The following is a 9,792-nucleotide window of genomic DNA, read 5'->3' as shown; positions in this document are numbered from 1 at the left end:
CGATGATGAAAGTACCATAGAACTCCAGAGGAAAAGCAGAACTACATGATTAAGAAAGAGGGAGATTAGGCTGCAGTTAAGATCACAAGCTGAGCCTCAGAGGAAAACAATCACCAGCAGCTCAACACAGACTGGCAGAAAGATCTGAAGTGTAAAAGCAAGTCTGACCTGGATTGAAAATAGCCCAGGCAGAATCATGCCTCAGTTCTTGCAGCATAGAACACATCAAGCTATGGTTAAGCATTGAACTTGAAACTGAATGTTGTTACTGATAAACAAGTGAGAGGAAGGAACTGAAAGCATTAACTGAAACCTTTAGTGGACTTGAGAGCAGCAAGTACTTTAACCTCAAGATCAAGTATTGCAACTATGCTCCAAGTCAAGGAAATGCTGTTGCTTTGCTCAGCACACAGTGCTTTGAGATCAGTCATGCACTACAGATCTTGGGGGGAAAAAAAAAAAAAATCTATGGAGTCTTCTCATGGATCAAGAACCCACCTCCCTCCCCCACTTCCATAAAGAAATCACTGCTCAATACCAGTTTAAGTATAATTTGAAATTTTAATACTAAGATCTTCCCATTTCTCTGAAGCTCATAGTAAGCCTGCATGCTAACTCACATGGCCTGACAGCTGTAGATACATCACACTCAAGCCTAGTCTGCACATATGCTCTTTGTGAAGACAGTTAGGGTGCTGCAAAAGCTTCCTACGCCCGTAGCAGCTCATTAGCAACACCACTGCAGAGTTCTGGTTAGCAGGACTTTTATAGCTACACCATTACTCCAGTGGATCTTTTCCAAAAACTGGCCCTACGCTAGCGAGACAAGGAAGAAAGAGAACTGTTTCCAACAGTTAAGTAGAAGCCAGCTTGTTTTCTTCCCCATCCAAGCAGAGCCTGCCATGCTAAGCAATCTAGCTCAATCAAGGCAAGGCTGGTTTTTGTATAAGCTTAAATGTTTAATCAGACACAGTTGAGAAACCTTTCTAGAATTTAATATAAAAACATTTGACATTCCATTAAAGTTGTGCATATGTTGAGAAAATTGCCATCTGAAAGAAAATTCGGTCTTCAAATATCTTTATTGGAAGGCCATGCACTGCCTTCTGTTTGCTGTATTTCAAATCACTGTACATTTACTTTGAAAACACTGTCTGCATTTTCTAGTACAAAAAACTAAAAATTGTTTCAGGAATGTAGAGAAATATTCAACTTAAATAGCGAAAAAGTGCACCATAATTACTGCTGCACTGCAGTCATTTCTGCATTTCCCATTTCTTAAATAACTATCCTGTTTTGATAACACACAATATAAAGAGCAATTATGAAAAACTGAGACATTTAAATACACTAAGTTATTGAGAATAACTTGTAGGCATTGGGTAACCTATCATGGGAGCAGCACCAGTGGCAGGATATGCATACTGCTGTTGGTTCATGCCATTGTGCATATTTGCAATGTTACTTCCATACTGCTGCTCATAGCCATTCTGGTAAGCCCCTGCAGGGTTACCAGCCCTGAAGCCAGCCTGCATGCCTGCAGCTGCAAAGCCATTCCCAAAAGGAGTTCCATTACTGAAACTCTGGGCAGTGTAGGCCCCATTTTGAGTTTTGGCTCCAAAGTCTCTCTTCCCTAGTGGACCATAGGTTCTCTCAAAGTTCTCCCTCTCTCTAAAACTACTAAATCCACCCCTTTTGCCCGCAGAGTATCTGTCACGTCGATCACCTCGGGAACGACCTATTTAAAAGAAGACAAGACAATTATATATCATAAAAGCTCCATTTTCCATACCACTGAGTTCAGTTAATAGGAGAAATTTTTTTCCTTTCTGCTCCAGTGAGGCAGATCTAGTACAGCAGCTTTCCAGATGCTAACTGGCCTCTAATTAGATGAAAATTACTTCAGTAAGAAAGCTGTCTCGTACTCTGCCCTGTAACATGAATGCTGGCATCATGGCAAAGTTTTTCACCTTGCCAACAGGACACTTAAGTCCATCCTCCTCAGCCAGGAGGCCAGGAAAGTGAGCTCTGCAGGGTTCAGTTTCAGAACATGTGTCATCTTTGGCCAGCACTAGCCACAAGTACACTGGTACTGGCTGGTGGGTTTCTTATTGGTGTTAAATACCTTTTTTTTTTGTATGTGGTACCTAAACCACCTTCCAGATTCATTTTGGAGAGACTGGAGGTGGAATTTGAGTTTCCATTTTGTTCTCAGAAGGAAGTTACACGCTGTAGCCAAGAAGGGTGTCCCTTACCTGAACCTCTGTCTTCAATCAACTGAAGCAATTTGGGGTTGATGGCTTGATTAGCCTCCCGAAGCACAGAGATGAGGTCATTTACTTGCTTAATATTGTTAGGAGTAAAGAATGTGTATGCTGTGCCTGTTTTGGTACTGCGGGCAGTTCGTCCAATTCGGTGGATATAGTCCTCTGAGGAGTTAGGGTAGTCATAATTGATGACAAATTTCACATCTTCCACATCTGTAAAGTGTTGCAGTGTGGCAAAAAGCAAGGTACAAAGTTTTGCACACCACAACAGCCAAATCGAAGATAAACATTAGACAAGAGTACTTTTAAGAGGAAATAATGGCTGCAAAGAACAGTGTTAGAATTATCCATTTCTGCACGAGTATTGTGGAAGAGAAAGTTTATGCACACTCCGTCTGTTCCCGTCTCATCACCCACCCTGTGATCCAAAACCTTACCATAAAGGAGTATGCATTTGCTTGTCATTCCCAACTCAAGAGTCCCCTTTACAAATCATCAAGTGACATCTGAATGCTTCTTGCAGTAGGGCCACTAAAGCTCACAGCAGCCTCTTCATGTGCTCATTTGAGGACCTTAGAGTAAAAACATACAAGGTCCTTCACATACACACTCATTAGAAGCTCAAAAAAAAAAGGGGCCACACTGCTCGTCTTGCCAAGACCTTTGAATCGCAGCTGCAAGAAAAACATACCTGTCCCCCCAAAGTCACCAAGTTGTTTTTATGCACTGTGTCTCGTCTAGGCAAGCGCTTCCAAGAAGCCAGGGTTCACTTGAGAATGTGTCTCTCTCTGGCAGGTCTCGACATGACGACTATGTATAGGTGGAGGAACTTTCAAAGGCATTTGAAAAGCCATTGCTTTCCTGCCCCACTTGCTAAGGTGAGAGGTGGACTTTTTTTTTTGTTTGTTTGTTTTGGTTATTATTATTTTTTTCAGATTTCATGTGCCAGTACTCACCAATTTGTACAAGGCTTAGTACATTTTAAAGCTGCTCTCTCCGTTTCATGGTTGAAAACAAATTTCATTGAAGTTTGTAATTATTTTCTTCAACATTTCAGCAAACTCACTGAAATTCCAAGACCCACAGATCACAGCAGACAGTATGCACAAAACTAACAGTACTGCACCATGGCAAATCATGCAAAGCATGGAGAGAAAAGAAATACCAGGGCAAAGTGAACTGTGAATGGAACTGCTTATTTCATGAGAGAACAGTTTATGGGGTAGTAGTTTAAAAGATGATCTTTGCCTTTTGAAGATTACTGGCACACAATGCTCTCAGCTTTCACCTCTCTATTTGACTGGAAGCAGCCAGCCGATCACTTCCACTAGTCCTCCATCCCCCTCGAGTCCTCCGATTGTCATGCCTAGGCCTTGCCACAAAGACTGCACCTTTATGTGAAGAAAACTTAGAAAAATGCAGAGGTTAAAGAAAGCAATAGACTTTCTTTAAATAGCTTTGGGCAACTGGCATTACGAGTTGTACTAACCTAGACCTCTGGATGCAACATCTGTAGCAATCAGGATTGGTGCTTTTCCGTGTTTGAATTCTGGAATACAAGCAACTCATCAGTTTCTTCGTTGAGTAACACAGATCAGGTGCTTGCAGAAACTGCAGAAATACTCACCATTTAGAACCCAGTCCCGTTCCTGCTGACTTTTATCACCATGAATACCCATTGCTGGCCACCTAAAAATACAGAACTCTGGTTGTCCTCTGAGAACTGCTTAAGTATTTTCATTAGTCAAAGGATAGGGCTGCTGGCAAGCTGTAAATAGCTTCTGAAGTTTTAGCATTTTCACATTTCCTCGTGTCACTGTGCTTCATTTTCACAGCACAGCTGGTTGCCCATGAAGAATTGAGAGCTTGCTCAGGCTATGGGAGGGACTCACTGAAACTCAAGACTCACCCATCTCTCCTCATCTTCCTGGTAAGATCATCACACCGTCTTTTTGTTTCCACAAAAACAATTGTTTTATTTTCCTTCTCACTCATGATTTCTTCCATCAGACGAATAAGTCTGGTATGAAGAGGTGAGAGTTAAGAGGTGGGATAGTTGTACCACAGAAGTTTAATCAGTCCAATTTTTACTTTTTCAGTGTCTCAAACCAGTGTTGATATTCATCAAGACACATTCATTGCACAGTTCATAAACTAAACCTAGCCATCAAAAATACTGAATGCTGTGACCCCTCTGACTACTTACTTGTCATCTTTCTCCACATCATGACACACATCCACAATCTGGAGGATGTTGTGGTTTGCACTTAGTTCCAATGCACCAATGTTGATGTGTACATACTCCTTCAAGAAGTCTTCAGCCAGCTGCCTTACTTCCTTTGGCCATGTGGCACTCCACATCAGAGTTTGCCTGTCAGGCTGAAGAAGGAGACTGGATCAGTACAAGATCAATAGGTAGCCCAATGCCCAACATAAAAATCCTATTTACCCAGAAAAGCCTTAAAAATTCAATTGCACTGCTCTTGCTTTAACGAGCATAGCAGCATTTGTTTCTGAGACTGTTATTAACACATGAAATCACTTATACTCACTCTAATCTGATCCACAATTTTTCTGATTTGAGGTTCAAACCCCATGTCAAGCATCCTGTCAGCTTCATCAAGGACAAGGTAAGTACACCTCCTGAGATTGGTCTTTCCAGCTTCTAAGAAATCAATCAGTCTTCCAGGTGTTGCAATGCAGATTTCCACACCTAGCAACCAAGCAGTGAAATCAGCAGAAGTAATTTCACCTTCCCTGACACAGAAATCCATAAAGGTTTATCCATACCTCTTTCCAAGTCACGGATCTGTGGTCCCTTGGGAGCACCTCCATAGATACACGTGGACTTCAAACGACAAGCCCTGCTGTACTCAGCAGCCACTTGCTGCACTTGTTGGGCCAGCTCACGAGTTGGTGCCAACACAAGACACTACAAGTAAAATACCTGGCTTTTAGTTCATTGAACAGTTGAAACTTCTAGCTAACAGTTTTAAATTGAAAGGTTGCCACTCCAGTGACTAAAGTGGATTAAAGTAGCCCAGAATAAAATTCCTTAGCATCTCAATTTCACCAACCTATGCTGTGTGCTAAGATACCTCAAAGTTACTGCCTCCCAGGGGATAACAGCTTCCTAAACAGGACATCTACCCCTGTTCTATGCACTTTTATGGACAATCCTATCAGATCTTATGGAATGTTCTTGGGAAATTACCAAAACATGGAATCCCTTTAGTCATAGAGAGAAACACAATACAGCTATGCAGTCTTAAAAGCAGGGACAATTTAACTGAAAAAAATTATTTATTTTCTCCAGAAAATAAGATCCCCTTTCATTCAGGAATACTTACAATAGGTCCATCTCCTCGCTCCAGGAATGGCTGGTGATTTATATGCACAATAGCAGGCAACAAATACTGTTTGGAAGAAAGAAAGTGTCTCATTACAATCTGTTCTTAGAAGTGTTCACTCTGCACTAGTCAGCACAGGCCATACTTCTCACTACTAAAATCCAGCAGTATTCCAAGCAACAAAACTTACAGACAGTGTTTTCCCTGATCCAGTCTGTGCCACTCCAACCATATCCAATCCACTCAAGGCAACAGGCCAGCCTTGTGCTTGAATAGCAGTTGGTTCAGTGAAGTTCTGCCTCTGAATTACTTCCATAACATTTGCTGGAAGAGAAAATTAAAACTTATTAACTCAGACTTTGACTTAATCAAGCCTGGAAAAAATGACCTGTGTGCTACTCTTCACTTACCAGGAAAGTTTGCTTCATAGAAGTTTATGATCGGTTTTGGACAGTTATGGCCCCTGACTGTGACTTCTTTGCTTGCTCTGTACTGTTCAACTTCTTGCTGCAAGACAAAATTCACATTATTGTACATTTTGATAACATAGTTATCTTTTCAGTTACCCCATCCCTGCCTGTTGGGCCTCATGACCCTCAGAATGTTTGCACTTATTTGTTTACTTTTGCATGAGCTGGACAGGGTACATACCACAGTACGTCTAACAACATCAGGATGTTCTTGGTAGAAGTTCTTCTCAAATTTGGGCAGCTCATCTAAATTCCATTTCTTTTTTGTAAGTTTTTCCCCAGGGTTGCCAAATTTCTTCCCGGAGAGAGGTCCTCCTCTACTTCCTCCAAAACGGGGAGCTCCAAACCTAGAGAAGATAATCATAACATAGAATCCAAGAGAAGCATTTGGTCTTCTTCCTCCACAACCCAGACTTATAAACCCCACTTACAGAGCTCTGAAGATCAAAAAACACGATCTGCTAGCTACAATGCATACCCAGAAGCTACAATAACAATTATCTTCGCAGGTTTCATAAAATGAAAGGCTTATTACCAAGTTACAATATAGGCAATGGAAGGACCTTTGTAAGGCCCCATGATCAAAATGGTGTCCTGCCCATGTGACACTCCTGTTGTGCGTCAGCCCGCAGAAAGTGGGCAGGGGCGGCTACAAAACCTTAGGGTTACTTTCCTAGAAACCGTTTTTATTTTTAATTCTCAAAAGATAAGAATTCTCCTGCTTGATGTTTTTACATTAATATTTTTAGCTTCGGTCTCTCCGTTCCTAAAGGACTGATCCTGATCCCAAAGCCCGTCCTGGCAGCCCGGAGGCGCAGCTCCACGCAGCGCTAAGCCGTGGATCCGAACGCGGGGCTCCCTCCCCTCCCATTCCCGGTTGTTCCCCAATTTCATCCGGGCAGGCGCTGGGCAGGATCACACAACACAGCGCTCCCAGAGGGGACCTGGCTGAGCGGCCGCTGCTTCCTGCCAGCGCTGTTTCCTTTGTCTCTCATTTCTGTCTACGCCACATTTTCCAGCCGCTGCCATTTTAGATTCTGAGCTGGGCGGGGGAGGGGAGGGAGGAGGAGGAACAAAGGCAGCAGCAGCAGCAGCCGGCATTTTGATTTCCTCTCAGTCACCGCATGGCGGGGCCGGCCATTAACATCCGCTTACACAACACAAAGCGAGAGCCGGCCGGCTTCTGCCAGCAACAGCCGGAGCTGCCGTCCCTTGTGGGAAGGGGGGGAGGGGGAAGGAAGAGGGAACCGCCCTGCCGAGAACTCCCCGAGGCTTCGGCATCGGCGAAGCGCCGGCCAACCCACTGACCCACAAACCTCCAGCCAGCCCGCCGCTCCCCAGCCCACCCCGCCGGGGGAGTGGGGGGTAAGAGGGGGAAAATTGAGCGCTGCGGGGACCATCCGTTCTCGGATTAGATTGGAAGGGCAAAAAAATTCTCCCCCCCCGCCCCGTAAAAAAAAACAAAACCCCACCCGCGCCTTCCGTAAGCGCTCACACAGCAGCGGGGGCTGCGCTGAGGCGGATGGAGCGAGCCCCGTCCCGGATTCTGCAGCCTCCCCCGCACAAAGGTCGCCCTCAGCGGCGCCAAGTGCTCCTACAGCCAACTCCCCTCCCGCGGCCTCCCGTCGCCGAGTTCTAGAGACCTCGAGACGGCAAAGGCTGAGAAGAAGGGCGCCAGGGCCCAACCCTCGCCTCTCGCCGCCATTTTGAGCGGCTAAAAAACAATCGCCAGAACCCCACAGTCGGTCTAAAGAGTCCGGACGCTGGCGGCGGCTAGCGCCGGCCGGGCCCCCGGACTCACCCTCTATCCCTGTCGCTGGAATACCCGGGCATGGTGATGGTGGCGGTGGGCGAGACGATCCCGGTCACTTAAAGAGGGTGGCGAAGGGTACGGCAGGATCCGGCGCCGATGGTGGGGGCCACTGAATATGGATCGCCTCGCCGACCGGATGCCGGTTATATAAGGGGCCGCGGGGGCTGCTGGGAGCGGGCTGCTGACGCAGGCGCAGAGCCCGCCCCTTCGGTTATGTAAGCGGCCCCGGCTGGCCGGAAGCTCCGCCCCCTCCCCTTGAGGGCGTGGCCACGGCTCTGCCGAGTGACGGCTCCCGCGCTGCCGCCCGGAAGCTGCCCCGCCCCTTCGTGGGCGTGGCCTGTGCCCCACCCCGCTGCCCGCCCCTCCCCCGCCCACGCGAGGAAAGGCGCGAGTGGGCGCGCGTGCGCAGAGGCGGCTCCGGGTGAGGCCTCAGCGGCCTTGGGGCTGCGGGGATCGGGCCCTTCACGCAGCTCCGTGCCTTTCGGTTGGTCCAGGGAGCCGATGGTGCTGTTCGGCCCCCACTGAGGAGGCACTGGAGCGGTTCGGTCCGTGAGGGAAGCCGCGTGTGGGCTCAGAACCTCTGCAGTACGCTGAGGATGGTGGAGAGATTCCTGCGAGGCCTCCAGCAGGGAAAACCCGGGCTCAGGCGGGGTTGCCACGTTTTGTTTAATTAATGTCTGATAGCGGAAAGACCGGTAGGGTCAGACACACACCCGCGGGGGATTGCCGAGAGGCCCGAGGTGTTTGAGGTGCAGATCCTCAGGATCTTAACAGCCGGGGCAGGAATAATCTCCAGAGCAGACAGAGGATTCCTTGCTGCTTTAAGCGGTGCTTTTAGACTGTTACCATTGCTGGGGCACTTTTATAAACGTTAAATACATGTGATTAGAAACAGTTGCTATTTTTATCCTTCCAAATTCCAGGGCTACTAAAGCAACTCAAAGGTCATGAGGAGTGCACCAGTGCACGGAGGGACAGGGCTGTTGAGAAACAAGTGTAATCAACTTAAAATGGGTTTTTTTGTTCCCTGTCTGCCCTCTTTTGCTGGCTTAAGGACTAAGGTGAATGCCTGGAGATCTGGGGCTTTCAGCACCCAAAAGAAAAGGTGAACTTTGAAGCATAAATCCAAGCAGCCATATTGCCAGACCACTTGTTTTAAGCAAACAAACGCAACATAAGGAAGGAGATGTGTTGCAACAACACTTTCCATTTACATCCTCCCACCTTCTAGCAATCCCTGCTTTAGGCTTTTCTGAGGCAAAAATAATGTAACTGTGTTTGATGGCCATTTCTTTCTGGTTTTTGTTCTATTTATGCTCTTAGCTTCTAAAGATACCATAACAATCACTTGCACAGGTTGATTGTTCACTACTTAAAAAACATTTCCTTCCATTTTCAACACCTTGCCTGGTAAGAGCAAGGAGCATGAAACAAAATGAGTTATTAGAAATTATGAGTAATAATTTTCTATTTATTTGTACCCTTTGAAGACATTAATACCTTCCAAGTCACCTGCTCTGTAAACAAAAACTGCAGTCTTTTTAATTCTTCTTTAAAAGCAATTCCACACTTCTGGTTACCCTTACAATTTTCTTTTCATTGACAAGGAATGCACAAGATGGGGGCCCTGTACAGATTTACATCATGAAACCATAATGGTGTTTCTGATCTCTTGTGTCTTGTTTGCTAGTGATTTATTGATTTATTATTGTTGATAAGATTGGAGCAAGGTTTTCAAAGAACAGTGCTAGATGTTTCCTTAATCTCTTCTACCAAAGTAACACGTAAGCTTATCTTCATTTATGAACAGACAGCTGTTCTTCCCTTGGCATGTTGGAATTCCACCTGGATCAATCACTTTTTCTTATTATTGTTGGGTTTGGGTTTTTTTG

The 9,792-nt window shown here is 45.7% G+C and overlaps 1 protein-coding gene across 2 annotated transcripts; it reads right to left on the bottom strand.

Moving 5' to 3' along the window:
• Nucleotides 1-541: 541 nt before the first annotated feature.
• Nucleotides 542-8,067, bottom strand: DDX5 (DEAD-box helicase 5). 2 transcript variants are annotated; one of them, XM_071764476.1, is made up of 13 exons: nucleotides 7,913-8,067; nucleotides 6,269-6,434; nucleotides 6,028-6,124; nucleotides 5,808-5,941; nucleotides 5,618-5,683; nucleotides 5,058-5,199; nucleotides 4,820-4,980; nucleotides 4,474-4,646; nucleotides 4,177-4,287; nucleotides 3,895-3,956; nucleotides 3,757-3,816; nucleotides 2,256-2,480; nucleotides 542-1,738 (listed from the first exon to the last, which is right to left on the bottom strand). In XM_071764476.1, exons 1-13 carry the CDS (start codon nucleotides 7,918-7,920, stop codon nucleotides 1,356-1,358), a joined length of 1,788 nt encoding a protein of 595 aa, XP_071620577.1. In that variant the 5' UTR covers nucleotides 7,921-8,067; the 3' UTR covers nucleotides 542-1,355. The 2 variants fall into 2 exon arrangements, with proteins under 2 accessions (XP_071620577.1, XP_071620576.1); XM_071764475.1 differs by having other exon boundaries at nucleotides 7,889-8,045.
• Nucleotides 8,068-9,792: the final 1,725 nt, after the last annotated feature.

This window comes from Heliangelus exortis, chromosome 20, assembly GCF_036169615.1.
Source record: "Heliangelus exortis chromosome 20, bHelExo1.hap1, whole genome shotgun sequence".
In the NCBI taxonomy this organism is placed as follows: domain Eukaryota; kingdom Metazoa; phylum Chordata; class Aves; order Apodiformes; family Trochilidae; genus Heliangelus; species Heliangelus exortis.
Note: the sequence above shows the minus strand (reverse complement) of the source record. Positions and strands in the feature narration are given on the sequence as shown.

Excerpts from the sequence above, each read along its gene's own strand:
- DDX5 (XM_071764475.1), bottom strand. The coding sequence starts at position 7,920 with ATGCCCGGGTATTCCAGCGACAGGGATAGAGG. Across the intron at positions 6,435-7,888 it reads TCCAGCGACAGGGATAGAGG|GTTTGGAGCTCCCCGTTTTG; the intron begins GTGAGTCCGGGG and ends TATCTTCTCTAG. Across the intron at positions 3,817-3,894 it reads ACGGGACTGGGTTCTAAATG|AATTCAAACACGGAAAAGCA; the intron begins GTGAGTATTTCT and ends CTTGTATTCCAG.